The 16,069-nt window shown below is 37.4% G+C and overlaps 1 protein-coding gene across 2 annotated transcripts in view; it reads left to right on the top strand.

Annotated features, from left to right (window-relative positions):
• TMEM245 (transmembrane protein 245) overlaps positions 1 to 16,069 on the top strand; it is a 68,215-nt gene that overhangs the window by 2,567 nt on the left and 49,579 nt on the right. For both annotated transcript variants that reach the window (XM_016213729.2, XM_087822810.1), the window contains exons 2-6: positions 6,929 to 7,046; positions 8,569 to 8,670; positions 10,857 to 10,973; positions 12,124 to 12,339; positions 13,942 to 14,111. In XM_016213729.2, coding sequence (XP_016069215.2) covers positions 6,929 to 7,046; positions 8,569 to 8,670; positions 10,857 to 10,973; positions 12,124 to 12,339; positions 13,942 to 14,111 — 723 coding nt within the window. The remainder of the gene's footprint in view (positions 1 to 6,928; positions 7,047 to 8,568; positions 8,671 to 10,856; positions 10,974 to 12,123; positions 12,340 to 13,941; positions 14,112 to 16,069) is intronic.

The raw sequence follows: 16,069 nt of genomic DNA, 5'->3' as shown, positions 1-16,069 counted from the left end.
CATATATATAATGAGAAGTTGAATAGATGGGTAAATTGGCATGATTAGTGGAAAATGAAGCATTCCTGCTAGTCACTCTTAGATAGTGGAAATTAGATACTTGTAAAGGGGCTTGCAGCTCAGTGTATATAGTTTTGAATATTGTTTTACTGAACATAAATCTTCATCTTTGTATGAAGATACAAATACCCTTGTATGGTTTGTGGATGAGCAGAAGAGAAGTAAGGGCCAAGATTGATTAGGCTAAAAGTAGGGAGGAAGGTCAAGCCAATTAATGATTTTTAAAAAGGCTTGAAACTCAGCTATTTGGCTAAAGTGGTCGGGGTAAGGGAGAGGAGGTGGGAGTAAAAAAACACATTACAAAAGAGACAATATGAGATGGTTAGAAGTGAGTAGGGAGTGGTAGAGGGACTAAATTGGAAATAGAGCCTGGAGGTTGATTTGAGTTTGAGAGAAACAGGCTTGCAGTTGTGTTTCGGCACTGGGGTGGGTGACTGGATGGGGGTAAGGTGTACCTGGGAAGCAGAGACCAGTTTTCAGCTCTCAGGCAAAAGTGTTGATTAAGTCCTGGCATGACCGGAAAATAGGTTATGTTACTGGGCAGGGGGCCCAGTCTGTAACTTTTCTGTCTCATAGTTCACGGCCAGTTTGATTTTGTAATCCCAAGCAGGGCTGCCTGTTATAGAGAAAGAGTCTTTATGCTTTCTGGACAGCTTGTAAATTTGAGCCTGCTGCCGTATAGATGGTAGAGGCAGAGGGAAAAGTTACATTTAAGCATATCTACGTTTTGGAGAGCTGACAGTACATACATTTAAGATGCAGCTTTTGAGCCATGAACTAGGCATTGGATTAGGTGCTTTCATTCTCACAATAATCCTGTGCAGTAGGAGGGATTTCACAGGTGAGAAGATTGACTAGAGATTGAACTATTCTTTTTGTTAGTAAATAGTATTCAACAGACCTGTCAGCAGTTGAAGTCCCTTTGTCATCAGGACCTTCAATAAGGATTTTAAAAAGTTTTCTCCCAATACGTTGTGTTTAAATTTTTAGTTTAATTTTTTTAGTTTGACTTTAGTTATTAGGAAAAAAAATGGAAGAATATCAGGATTGGACTAACCACAAGTGTTCCCTGAAATACCCCTGGATTCCAGTCATCTAGAAACCTTAGCCATCTCTCTTCTTTGCTTTTATCCTTGTATCTGTTCAGTTATTTACAAGTCCTGTCCAGTTTTCCTTTGTAGTATCTTCAGTGCCTTTATTTTTCTTTGTTCCCAGTTTATCTTGCTAGTTCAGTTCCCCTTCCCCTTGCTTGTGCGCCTTGACTCTCATCTCCTAACACTCCATCCTACTTACAAGTGAAGACTAATCACTTATGGTATGAGTAGTTCTTTTTAAACAGTTTCAAATATATTAGAATAATGTACTGACTTAGTGATTTCTTAACAGTTAAAAAAATCATTCGTTGCACCAAGCTCACATGTGACTCAGTCCTTAGGGTTATTGGGATCTCCTCATGGAGTAGACTTGTTAAGCTGAAAAGCTAACAGCCTTCCCCGCTCCACCAGTTTTCTTTGCTGGGCGTGTTTTGCTTTCCCTCTCTCCATTAGTTCAGATGTGTTGGAAAATTTCAAGACCATTTACAGTTTTTGCAGTAGTAATAGATTTGTTTTCTCTGTGGTCTCTAATCGCATTGTTTTCATTTTACTTTATAAAGAAGCATGAGGTGGAAAAGAATAGTGGCTGAAAGATGAGATTCTAAACTGATCTCTGCCAACAACTTGCTACGTGACCTTGAACAGACCAGGGCTCTTCTCTGGGCTACTTTACTTAACCCCAGTGAAGTGTGGGATTAACTTGAACGGTTTCTAGGGCTCCTTGGTGTTAAGTTTTACAGCTTTGAAGAGTTTGGCAGTCTTGCCAGTGAGGCTCTTAGGAAGTGTACCTTAGCCATCCAGGCCTACTTAGCTCCACTTCTGAGCCCTTTTCTAGGTGTGTTTTTGCTTGCCTAGCAACACTAAGGAGGAAGATTTCCAGTGCTTAGATTCTTTCTCAGTTGAACATTTTGATTTCAAATGAGCATTAAGCTTTCTTAAAGCAGAATGAAGTGCCTGAAGCTGCAGTTGATTGGGGCTATATTTAGGGCTGTTGGCTCCATAACTTGGGAAGAATTCTGTTGGTTTTTTCTCTCTTGTACAAGACTTAGGAAAGTGTTTTTCAAAAACATGCAATAGAAGCAAGCCAAGTTGTTTTCCAGTTAATGCCCAGATTACAATAAAAAAAAAACAATGACATAGTTTAAAAGGCAAATTCTTCTTACAATTTATGCATTTACTATTTTTCAATTGGAAAAGTATATCTGGATAATAAGTGAAATGAAAGAAAAATGTGATTATAGTTTGCTTTACTTGTAAGCACATTGCCAAGTTTTATGCAGAGTCTTATATAGTGTTTTAAAATAAGTACTGAATGTATATTTTGAAAAGGACACATTGTTTTAAAGAACGTAAATTTGGGAAAGTATGACCTCTTGTGTATGAACTATTGTTCATTGACTTATTCTGGGAAGAGAATTCATAGTTGAATAAGTTTGCTCAGAAGCTCAGCATATCTCTCTGAGAGACAGAGAGAAATGAAAAACTCTCTTAAAGTCACACTTTTAGCAATCCATACTGGAAATTATGTAAAATTTGAATGTCCAAATCCTTGTTTTCAGTTTAGGTTATTTTAAAGAATATTTATTAATTTTAAAAGTTGGCTCAAGTAAAACATGCTTGTTATATAAAAACAGCTTAAGCAGTGTAGAAATTGTAGGTAAAAGTTCGTTTCTCTGCCACCATTTCCTGTTACTGATGAATGGTCTTCTAAATTTATTTCTCTGCCTTTGTGGACCAATAAAGTATAGGATTTTCATTTTTTTAAGACAAAAATGGGAGCCCGCTCGGGTGTGGCTCAGTGGTTGAGAGTCTACCTAGGATCCAGGCGATCGGGGTTCGATTCCCGGTCAGGACACATGCCCGGGTTATGGGCTTGATTCCCGGTCAGGGGCCTGCAGGAGGCAGCCGATCAATGACTCTCTCATCATTGATGATTCTCTCTCTCTCTCCCTCTCCTTTCCTCTCTGAAATCAATAAAGATATATATAAAAAAAAAACCACACACAAAAAAACAAAAAACCCCCACAAAAATGGGATAACATATATATAAAACTGCACCTTGGTCTTTAATTTATCATTGTATTTTGGACATCTTTCCTTGTTAGCACTTACAGATATACTTTTTTAAAGTAGTACTATAGTATAAAAACTTTTTTTTTCTAGATGCTTTTTAGAAAGTGCTCCTACCAGATTATCTTCACTCTGAATTTGTATTAGGATAACCTGATAAACATTTTTAAGCATTGGTAATTGTATAATCATAATGGTTTAGTGGGAACTCTAAAGTGTTTTTTACAAATGGCCATGCTTTTTGAGCTAATAATATTCTGTGACTTTTCTGAAGAAATATTTCAAAATATTGGGGAAAAAATCCAAAATAAGCCAGAAGTCTTGTTTTTTTTAAAATAAAAACATTTACTATTTATAAAAATAATAATACTCTTAGGAGGAAATTCAGTATTTGAAGGAAAGCATAAAGAAGCAAATTAACCCCTGAAATCCAACCATCCAGCATAATATCTTTTTTAACATTTCTGAGAGTATATTTTCACCATTATAAATTTGCACTTGCATGATGTATACTGTGTCATTGAATATAGATATTCACACCTTTGAAAGTCTGTTTTTGGAGATACCATTATTTAAATAGTACTCTATAAAATGACATTTAGCTTATAAATTTTTCAGTATTTTAAACTGCCACAATGAACATTTTTATATCTGTCTGCACAGTGTATAGTGCTTCTGTAAACCAAATTCCCAGAAGTGGGACTGATAACCAATTTCAGTGGTTATTTTAAACTGGAATGAGATTATCTGTGAGTTTCAGGTTTACTAGGTGAAAAACACATGCTTCATTTTGGACCATGAATTTCCCTTAAAAAATGTGAAGTATGCAGTCTTGTTATTTTTTTTCTCTCCCTGATAGTGATACTGCTTCCTAAGTACAGATAAGAAACAAAAACTTCTTGGAGGTTGGCTTTAAAGTATCATAGACGTAAAATCTGAAAGCTTGTACCTTTTGTGATCCTCCAGCTCAGCTTCTCACTGAGGGCAGACTCTCCGTTGTCATCCGTGACTTATGGTCAGCTTTTGCTCAGATGCTTTTAGTGGTGGTAGCTTATTCCATTTTTAGCCCATTGTTCTAACTTCAGGACATCTTTTTGTTTATTTTTTAAAAATATATCTTTATTGATTACAGAGAGGAAGGGAGAGGTGGGGGGGAGAGAGAGGGAGAGGGAGAGGGAGAGAGAGAGAGAGAGAGAGAGAAACATCAATGATGAGAGAGTCATTGATCGCCTGCCTCCTGCATGCCCCCAACGGGGGCTCGAGCCCACAACCCGGGCATGTGCCCTGACTGGGAATTGAACCACGATCTCCTGGATCCTAGGTCGATGTTCAACCGCTGAGCCCCGCCCGGCCGGGCAGGACATCTTTTTGAATCATTATCGTCATCTCGGTTTTTATTGACTATGCCCTATTTTGTGTAAACTATGAGTTGATTAATATGCCTTCTCATCTTTCACCTAAATTACTGACTTCATGTTTAATAGGGTGGGGCTGATTACCCCTGTGTAACATGCCACCTAGGACCATCCGTTTGCTAAGGATCATTTTTTATTTCATCAATTTGTAGTTGCTAAAATCGACTGTTTTTATTTTCCCTTGTGAATATTGGAGATGCTTTTCCTTTTTTAAGTTTTTTTAGCACCACTCTTCTTTCTCCTTCTCGTTAAGAAAGCAGACTCAGGAGCCAGATTTCTGGGTTCTGATGCCCACTCTGTCACTTTTTAGCTCTGTGACCCTGGGCAAGTCACTTCCCTGAAGTCTCAGTTTCTTTATTCTGTAAAATGGGAATAACTATACTTATTTCCTGCAGTTATGAGAATTAAATGAGTTCATACAGATAAAACATTAGAACAGGGCCTGGCCCTTAGTAAGTGTTATGTAAGTGTACTATTATTACACTCACATTTTGGGTTGAACTCCACAGTCATAGCTCAGAATCTCTGAATTCCCAGAGTTAAGTTTGTGTGGTCCTGCAAGCTTGAACTTTTTTGAAGCAGCAATAGTCTCACTTCCCATGTACTCATAAGATCTCTGTAATATTTAATCTAATAGAATTGCTTGAAGAAGAATATTTTAATATCCTTTTTCAGTATAAAAAAATTAGTGATCATTAAAGACAATTTGGAAAATACATAAAAAAGAAAAAGAAAAACAACGATTACCATCCCAAAACAACCATTAATTTCTTAGTACCTTTCTTTTTCCTCACCATGCAGTAGATGTAATCATGTCATATGTGTTTTTGTATTTTGCTTTTCCTTAATAGTCTTAGGAGTATTTTTAAATATATAGTCTTTGCTTACAAAAACCTCTTTTAATAGTTGTGTAACAGTTTCCTAAGTGAATTATCCATAGTTAACCACTTCCCAGTTTTTGAACTTTTAGGCTATCAACTTTTTAGTATTCTAAATTACATTCTCTTGGGCTTCTTTGTATACAGTTTTTCATTATTTAGTAAGGTTCCAAAGCTGAATTCTCAGGTCAGAAGTTATAAACATTTTTAAGACCTGAAGACTATTTTTATTGACAGTTATGACCAAAATAAAGTAGGAGGTAGTGTGGTGTTTTTTTTTTCTTTTCTAGTAATCATATCAGTTCCTTTTTCTTTATTCTCTGAATTATGGCTTAAAGTTCTTTTGTTTTAATTTGCCTTTTCAAGGTTTAGGTCATATTAATATGTTTCTGGTGTTCACATTTGTTCTGGATTATATATTCCTTGCATCTTTTGTAAATGTTCTGTTAAAATATGAGTTTGTTAGAGAGTCTCTGCGTAGGCTATGCTGATGCTTCTTCAAGTGCTAGAGTCATTTAATTTTAGTGTAGGGAAAACTAAGGAGGGGACGGACCCTGGCTGGTTTTTCTGTTTTAAATCTTGCTGTTTCTTGTAGTAATGTTTTTTTAGCTACACTTCTTCAAATGTGCATATAACTCTGGTATAGGTTCTAACCATCTATTGCCTAGATTATTTCATCAGGGTCACACTTCAGCTGTCTGCCTTACTTTAGCTTTTAAAAATTAATTTTCACCCTGGCCAGTGTGGCTCAGTTGGTTGAAGATTGTCCCATGCACCCAGAGGTCTCTGGTTCGATTCCTGGTCAGAGCACATGCCCAGGTTGTGGACTTGATCCCCAGTAGGAGGCGATTGATTGATGTTTTTCTCACTGTGTTTCTCTCTCTATCTCTAAAAAAATAAATAAAACATCTAAAAAAAATATTTAAAAAATTACTTTCACTGTAAGAAGCGTATTTCATAGGCTGTAATGGAATCTTAGCCTGATTATTTTAACCTTTTCTTGTTGTGTTTTTTTTTCTTTTCTTTTATAAACAATCTATAGAGAAAACTTTAAGAATTCTGTAATATTAAAATCTTACGTCCATGGCTTAAAATGTGAATATTTTGTCTTAAGTATCTTTATGCATATAGTAGTTTTTGAACTTTAATATATCTTAAATTAAAACTATATGTATTTTTGTTTAAAAATATTTAAATAATATCACTATATGGGATTTTAAATGCCTATTTACTTCAAAACTTGATTTACCTAAACAGGAGGAAAGCCTGCACCTGCTCCTTTTAGTAGCACCTGCCTTTGTCGTATCTGTCTTATCTCATGCAATATAGATGCTTGCACATTTTGTACAATTGTATGTTTATTTTCATGTGTTTATATTTTACAGCTGTGTCTATATTTCATTTATTTAAGATCTGGACGTTGGTAGTTGGCTATGTGTTGACTGTTTCATTCAAGTGGAATGCAAGCACTGAGCGCTACTTGAGAGCAGTATCAATTCCTGTCTGGATTATATTGCTTTTTCATTTAGGTGGGTCACTTTTTCTAAGAAAGTTTAGCTTTAAGGGCAGCAACGGCAGACCGTGCAAATCAAAGTGTTTTTTTTTGTAGTGTTACATATTGCATTTAAAATTCTTTAAAATAATCTTTAGAAAATGTTCTGCTTTAATATTTTATTAATCTTTAATGGAAATATTATGCTTTAAAATATCTGTCTTTTAATGATATTGAATATTCATTTTCCAAAAGGTTCTTTAAAAAGAAGTACATCTTAAAAAGTAGAGCACACTTGGACTGTCATCAGCATTCTTGTGTGTCATACTGAAGGAGGGTATGGATAAGCAGCCAGTGTGATGAGAAGTGCTCAGAATCAGTGTGAGAAACAATGAAAGGAACCAGAGATGTTTACTTACTCAGGATAAGGGAAGGGAATTGGGCTGCAGGGGTGGGGAGAGGTGGAAGTGAGGAGCGCATCAAATATGGTAGCCACTGTCCTGTGAGAGTGCTTTAAACAAATCTTGGAAACCATGAGGGAGAGATGTTAGAGCAGTGATTAGCTTCAGAGAGAAAAATCTCTGTCCAACAGGAAAATGGTCAGTGTCAGAGCTGCTCAGAATAATTCCCTGTTACTTGGGACTGAACTTTTAGCTGAGTGACTGCTAGGTTGTAGAGTGATTTTTCAGGGGCTCTTATTTCCAAATGTCAGTCTATGGAAACACTTAGTTCTAATTTAAAAACAAAATTCAGTAACCAAGAGCAGTAGATAGCCTGTTTACAGTAGTTTTTAGAACTACTTATTGTTAAAAATTAAAAAAAAAATAAAGTAAAAGAGTTGATTGAAAATATGTCTCTGCTTAGAGTCTGATGTTGAGTAAAGCATTACTCTCTAGTTTTGCTGACTTGCAATGCTTAGAGGAGTTTATCAGCAAGATCCCCTAATACATGATTTGACTTATTTTGAATATGAGAAAGGCAGAGGAGGAGGCAGGCAGTAAATGTCCATGAGGCTCTAGATGAATTCAAGGAACTACAAATGGCTAATGGGTAGCCAGCTACTCGTTAGCATTTTTGCATTATGCACTCAGGAGGACACATGGAAGCTTTTTGCAGTGCTCTTTTGGGCTGTTCCCCCCTTTCTTGAGAGAGTTCACATCCAGTGGTATTTTCAGGAAGTCAAGTCAAGCTTCATGACTTTAGGATCTATGCCTGATGCAGGCCATTCTTGGATTACATGGGGGTTTTGAGTTCGGGATAGTCTTAAACCCTGGACATGCTTCAGAATGGACTTGGTTCCTCAGGTGATACAAGCCCTTTAAAGGTAGGCTGGCACATGCCAAGTCCTTTCGACCAGGGGCCTCTGACAGCAGGACTGGACTGAAAAGTCCTAAATTTAGGTTTCATCTGTCTGATGGCCTTTTTTTTCAAATCTTCCCTGTGAAACAATTTTGTTAACATATATGCTAAATTGTTTTGTCAATCTACTAAACTGATTCTTTTAAAGACAAGTGCTGGGGTCTGTTTCACTAAAAATGTTAACTCTTAATCATTTGCAGCATCTCTGGCTGGCTCATGGAGAATTCCAGTATTCCTGGTTATTGTTTTCCTGATGTCTGTGGGTACCCTCTATGAAAAACAGAATGGAAAAGAGTGTTCTGGTAAGAAAGAAGGCATTCTGTTAATGTTACTCTTAAGAAATATTGGGGAGAGTACCTTTATTTTAAAAACATGCTGTGATGAAACCACTTTAAATGTATGTAAAAACCTGTTGTTTTCTGAACAATTAATTTATTTAAAATATTTTAGGTTAGACTATACCTCATGCCCTTCCCCCCTTTTTTGCATTTTTTTATTGAGGTATAATTCATAGAATATAAAATTAACCATTCACTATTTTATTTTTTATTGATTTTAGGGAGAGGAAGGGAGGGGGGAGAGAGAGAGATAGAAACATCAATGATGAGAAAGCCTTCATTGATCAGCTCCTGCATGCCCCTGACTGGGGATCAGCCCGCAACCCGAGCATGTGCCCTGACCCAGAGAGTTGAACTGCAATCTCCTGGATCCTAGGTTGATGCTCAACCGCTGAGCCATGCCTAGCCAGGCAACCATTCACTATTTTAGAGTAGCATTTTCGTTACAATCACAGTGTATGCAACTGTCATTTCTATCTTGTTCCAAGAAATTTTGATCATCCCAAAAGGAAACCCTGTACCCATTAGACAGTAACTAACTGTAGTTAGGTTTGAGATCTTTCTGTTTTCTTAATGTAGGCTTTTATAGCTGTAAATTGCCCTCTTAGAACTCCTTTTGCATCCCATAAATTTTGATATGTTGTGTTTCCATCTTACATCTTGGTTAATTTCCTGTGTGCTCTTCTTTTTATTCCTTTGTGAAGTTCAGGCTCTCTAAAAACTTATTGACTCACTTATGTGGTAACGTGGATGATACTGCATAGTTTCCATTGATCTAGCTATGATTCACTGAATATTTACTGTGTCTTTTAGTGCTATCAGCAGTCATAGAAAGAGTTAGTATTTGTGAAGGTTTAATTTATTGGATATGTGTAGTTCCTTTGGAGCTGAAATTCGTTGGCTTGGCAGAATTCTGTGTTAATCACATTGATTGTTGGCCTACCAAAAGTAAGGTCCCAGCTGTGTGAGTGGGGAGTATAATTTAATAAGTAGGAACAGCCAGGATTCTTAGTTGTGAACAGTGGAATCCATGCTAGTCTAAATAGAAAGAGATACTGATTAGCATATAGAATTTTTGAAAAGACCAGACAATTAAGATTGGATCCTACACAGGCAGAAATAATGCAACCAGTAAAATGCTCAATGATACCCAAGGACTGTTTGAACAGAAGTGTCATAGCTGCTGCTGCCTGCCACAAATCAGACAGCAGAACCTCTGGAACTTCTTTTCAGTTCCTGCTGAAAAGCCATATGCCTCCGTGACTGTGTTTGACATGTACGTGACTTCCAAATTACAGTGAGTCGCTTTGATCTTCAGAGTCTTGCACAGGTGTGCCTGCGTGGTAGAAATTGCATCACATGTGGAACCTTAGCTACAAGGGAGTCCAAGAAATAGTCTTTAGCTTTCCAGTCTCTAGGGTGCAGGAAAGCATGTTAGAACCTGGTATTGTGTAAGCTAGTCTGTGTTGTCTGTCATAACAGGTTAAAGGCTGACAATTACAGGGAGACCTCATTGGCCAGTAAATTTTTTGAGTCTAGTGCAGATGTTAATCTTGGTGTACTGCCTATTAGGAACTTAACATGGGAGCATATAACATGAAACAGGGTAATGATATTCTTTTAAAATTTTAAGTGGTGAATTTTGCCTATGCTGAATTATGTACTTTATAGATGTATATGGTTTTGCATAATACTCATATGTTTGCGTATTCGTTTGTGGAATGTTATAATTGAGAGCACCAAGAATGGGCTAGTAATACAAAGGAGAGTGAAACAGTTTGTATTCAGGAAGCTCACAGACTTCGTGTGGCAGTGTTTTTTAACAGAAATGTGTGTTAAAAATTACCTGTGAAGTTAAAAAATATAAATGTGGCACTCCAGGCTTATATATCCACTATCTGCCACATGTGTCAATCAGCATGAAGCTCCTAAATGAGGAAGATAGGGTCCAGGAACCTGCATTTTTAGCAGACTTTCCTGTCGATTCTTAAGCATTTTCCCTTGGCAAGTAAGCACTGGTTGGGTGGGTCATTAATAACCATTTTGTTTTATTGCTAGTAAAAATTTAGGACTCTATTTCAATTTGCAAGTTATTTCCCACTTTGTTCATTTGCTTTAAAAAGTTTTAAAAATGCATGCTTGTTTTACAGGGGCAGAGTTACCAGGTCAAGTTATCTCCATGGCCGCTTCTACTCTGGCAACCTTGGCCATCTCTATCACAGGGTATGAATCAAGCACTGAAGATCCGCCCTCGACTCAGCCGGCAGGTGACTGACCTTATGAAGGAATGCCTTCAAAATCATTCTGGAAAATGAAATATACATAGAATATAAAATTGAGAAAGACACTAGCATTACAAAGTGCTACTTACTGATCCTTCGTTTTCCTCTAATTCCTATTTTTCCATTTTTTCCCTCTCATCTTTGTTCTTACATATCACTTTTTTCATACATTAAAGTATTTACTTTTTTTTTTTTTTTTTAAATATATCTTTATTGATTTCAGAGTGAGGAAGGGAGAGGGAAAGAGATAGAGAGAGATAGAAATATCAATGATGAGAGAGTCGTTGGTCAAGCCTGCAACCCGGGCATGTGCCCTGACCGGGACTCGAACCCTGATCGCCTGGATCCTAGGTCGATGCTCAACCGCTGAGCCACGCCTGGCCGGGCTAAAGTATTTACTGTCTTAGGTTTCTTACCTTGCTTCTTCATTCTGTCCCTTTAAAAAAAAAATATATATATATATAAATTCATTTAATATAGTTATATTAAAAGAAGAGAATTTTATTAAAATATATCTTTATTGATTTCAGAGAGAGGAAAGGAGAGGGAGAGAGAGCTAGAAACATCAATGATGAGAGAGTCGTTGATCAATCCTGCAACCCGGGCATGTGCCCTGACCGGGAATCGAACCCCAATCACCTGGATCCTAGGTTGACGCTCAACCGCTGAGCCACGCCTGGCCGGGCTAAAAGAAGAGAATTTTAAATATAGGCATTCTACTATATGTTAATGTTTGTTGCTTTATATGGTTTGAATAATTTTCATGGACTAATTATAATTCTCAGCTATTTTGTTACATATATATTTGAAGTTTTTTGTTTAAGTTATGTCTATATTAATAGATAGATGTCATAAAAAGCTTGAACAGTATAAAGTATATAGAGTAAAAAGTAAAATATTCCCCATACCCCAGCCATACCTCTCCCCCCAAATTTAGCTAACTTCCACAGATTTAAACACTGTCAGCATATTCAAACATACATTCAAATCTTTTTTTTTTGTTTTTAACCCAATGTAGTCATACTGTCAGTACATTTTGAAGGCTTAAAATAGAGGCGCTTAGACAATTTCTCTGTATTACTGTTCACTGATGCGGACTAAGATGCTGGGCTTTTTTTTTTCTTTCCCCCTTCAGAAACCATAGACAGAGAACCCCCTCCAACACTGTCCTCATCTTCTTCGCCCCCCTCCCCGTCGCCCACGCTGGGCAGGCAAAGGCCTGAAGTCGGAACGTTCCTTAGAAGGAAGAAAACCAGCGATACCTACTTTGTGGCTCTCGTCTGGGCCATCATTGCAGTCCAGCTCTGGTTGAACCTGTGGATCGTACAGCTGCTGCCAGTGCCGATTGCAGGTAACAGTTAATTAACATCACTGAAAATGTTTTTCTTTTACTTTTGGGTTTTAATGCTTGGGATAATTTCACTCTCTTTTTAAATTAAATGATTGTATGTTTGTATTTAAATAATAAACATTATTTTGGGTGTTTATTACTTGATTCTTCTTTAATATTTCTCTTTTAAGCTAAAAAATGTATTTAGCCTCTTACAGTTTTGTATGGCATTACAGCCCGATAGTGCCACGTGGGGAGTTGACTGTTTGGCCATCATGATTCTGTGGAGGAGAGCGTTAGCAGCCTGGGTTTTGGAGTTTATGATTGAGTTTTGTTTAGTTAATCCTCAGCCAAGGATATTTTTAGAGAGAGTGGAAGGGAGGGAGGAGGGGGGAGAAAGAGAGAGAGAAACATTGATGTGAGAGAGGCACATCGATCAGTTGCCTCCCGTACATGCCCTGACCTGGGATCGAACTCACCAAAAATCAAACCCACAGCCTTTTGGTGAATGGGATGACACTCCAACCAAATGAGCCACCAGGGCTGTCCTAGTCACTTCTTAACCCTCAGGCCATCATAGGAACTTGACACCGTGGAGAGCAGGCCGTAAACAGGGTAACCCCAAAAAGGTTTTTTACGGCCTATAAATACCCTGGCCTTATTCTAGAGACTGTGGGAGCTTTCCTAGGACCTCTCTAGAGATTTAAAAATGCTAATGAAGGAATTGTTGAACTAGTATGTAACACTGAGCTCATGGTTCAAAGTAGTAAACTGTAAAGCATTAGAAACCCCTGGGTTAAGGAAATTATAGTGGTTGGATCAGTTATCCAAACTTCAAGGCAACCCTCACAGGTAAGTAACACTTCCTTCTAGTCCCAGCACCTTCTTAGTTGGCCTTTAGCTGGAAGCTAACCCCAGCTTGAGGGGCCACCGCACTGCCTAACTATGGAGGGTTATATTATATCGTGGTCTGTGAATGGTCCCCGCTGAAGGTGTGCAGTGCCAGCTTCAGGGGCCATTTGTAACAGCCCTACCTGTGCCCAGCCTGCTTCTCTACTGAACCATGGTAAAAGATTCAGGTGTATAGCGCAACATGAAGTAAAGTAATAGGAACATAAATGAAAATGTTACCTGCGGTGATATGAAATCATGATGTGTGTGAAATACCTTTATTCTTCTGGTCACTAAACAAAAAAATCTAAAGAAAACAACAAGATTTGACACTAGCAGTTATAATAGCCAAGGAGATTAGGACATGTCAGGGGTTAGTATTCTTTACCCCAGAAAGGGTAAGGTATGAAGGACCAAGGTTGTAGTCTGAAATCTTCATGATCAGAGTACCTTGTGTTTATATAGACTGTAAAATAATCCCTGACTCCCTCAGGGATTCAGCCTCCACAAAAAAGGTAGTAAGTATATGGGTAAGTGTAAAAAGTTGTTTGTCGCAATACCATCAATTTGGAATACCTTGGACTTTCTCTTCTCTCCTTTTTAAAAAATTGATCTTTAACTTTAATACTAGCTTTACTGTTTTAAAACGGTCACATGAAACCAAGAGACTTTTTCCCGTTTTAACTTTGTAATCTATATTTTGTTCATACATATTTCTTATCTTCTTTATAGTCTGGATACTCAAAAAGCTTATTATTCACTTTGGAGTTGTGAACTTCCTGGAGAAACGCTGCTGCGTGTGGTGGCAGGTGGTAGAGCACTTCCTGAAGGAGCGGAAGGAAGCTCTAGCTCCGTGGCCAATTATCGGGCTTGGGAAATTCTTGTTAAAAGTTGATAGCAAGGTATTGTATTTTAAGAACTTGGGCTGTTTTAATGGAATTTATATACTTCATTGTCTGAAATACTCCATTTTACGGTATTTAGTATTTATACTAGAATCGAAATCTAATTCTATGATGAAATTTGAAGTTTAGAACTATGGTTTATGTAAGGATAGGATAGATTTAGTTTAAATAATTATAAGGACCAAATTGGAATCCAGAGGGGTTAAGTGGCTTGCCTAGAAATTAGATAGCCAGGTAGTTGCTTAGTTTAGTGGATAGTTTTGGAATAATTCCCATGTGTCAAATATTGTGCTAAGTCCTAGGGAAAAACAGATGAATCACAGAAAACTAGATGCAGAAGCTCTGTTTAGGGAGAGAGAGCAACCCATTAAAATTCAGAGGCAGTGGTTAGCTTCAGAGGCTTAATGGTTTAGAGCATGCACTCTGAATCCAAATTCTGGTTTCAGATCTGAGTTCAGCTACTTATTAGCTATGTGACCTTGGATGAGTTTCTTAACCTTTCTGTGCCTTTGTTTCCTTATCAGTACAATGAATGTGAGAGCATGCACCTTATAGATTGGTTTGTGAGTGTTAAATGAGATAATGTACAGTTCCTAGATCAAGGCCTGGTACACAGTAAGCTTTATGCAAGTGTTAGCCATTATAATTCGTGGAGGAAAAGTAGGTACAGGATATAGTGGTAGTACTGAGCAAAAAACGACTCACTGTTGGTGAGGCAATGGGAGAGGGGCTGTTTCCTAAAGGAGGTGGTGCTGGGGCACATTTTGAAGCCCAAGTAGGAGCAGACATGGCAGGAGCTGCACCTGGATGGAGCAGTGCAAAGGCACAGAGACTTCCACAATGTGAATTCTTGGGAATGCCAAGAAACTGGTCATGGCTGGGATATGTGAAATGATGGTAAGCCTGGAGGGTCAAGTGAGACTGGATCAAGAAGGTCTTTTGTGTGCCATGCTGTGCAAGCTGGACTTTATCACAGAGGCTAGTAACTATTTCCTTTAACAAGTCTATTCATGACTTAAGGTTGAGAAATACTGTTGGGTGAAACCAATGTAGATAGAGATGAGAATAATAACTGAAGTGCATGAAGTGGGAGGAAGTAAATCTTTTCATTGCTTAATGAAATATCCTGGGTCAGAGGAGAAGCAGGGGATGCATTTTCTTGCATATTGCCTGGCTGTCTTCCAGAAAGTTTGCCAGTTTTAATTCCCACCAGTGCAACATACGAGAATATGTACTTCCTTGAGCCCTTGCCAAGGAATATTACAGCGTAACAAAAAGGCCTTTTTAATTTCCTAAAAAGAAATATCTCAATGTTGTTTTAATCTGAAATTTTTAAAATAAAAATGAGGCTGACAATCCTTTGACATGCTTACTGGCTATTTATATATTTTTTTGTAATTTGCCTATTTGTGTTCTTACTAATTTTTTCAACTTTTTAAGTAAAAAAGAATCTAAGACTTAGCATACATTTCAGCATATTTATCACATCTCCCTTGTATTGGGGTGAAGGTTTATCTTACTAAAGCAGATTTAGCACTTCAAATGGTTTAAAGAGAGTAACTCTTTTTTTCAGTTCATGCCTTTGTCTTTCCACTGTCTGAATAGAGACTAAATCCCATTTTCAGCATTCTCATGTACTCGTATTTGGAGCCCTTCCTTTAGGAAAACTGTACAGTTGTGTCAGTTAAAAAGTTCTGGGGCATCCAAAAGTATTTGTTACAGGGTAGCCTTGTGAAAATTTGTCAATGTTATTCTAATTTGTTTGCTAATCTGTTCTTGGGGAAGAGAGACAGTAAAATGAATAAAACTAGCATTTTCTGCCATGTATAACAATCAGAATAAATGGCTATCGCAAACTGAATATTTGTTTAATTTAATTGATGCCAAAATTATGTTCTGTCTAATATATAGTAATATATTTGGGCTGTTGCTTTGGGAAATAAATCCATTTTGAT

This window comes from Miniopterus natalensis, chromosome 12 (assembly GCF_054644295.1).
Source record: "Miniopterus natalensis isolate mMinNat1 chromosome 12, mMinNat1.hap1, whole genome shotgun sequence".
Taxonomy (NCBI): domain Eukaryota; kingdom Metazoa; phylum Chordata; class Mammalia; order Chiroptera; family Miniopteridae; genus Miniopterus; species Miniopterus natalensis.
Note: the sequence above shows the minus strand (reverse complement) of the source record. Positions and strands in the feature narration are given on the sequence as shown.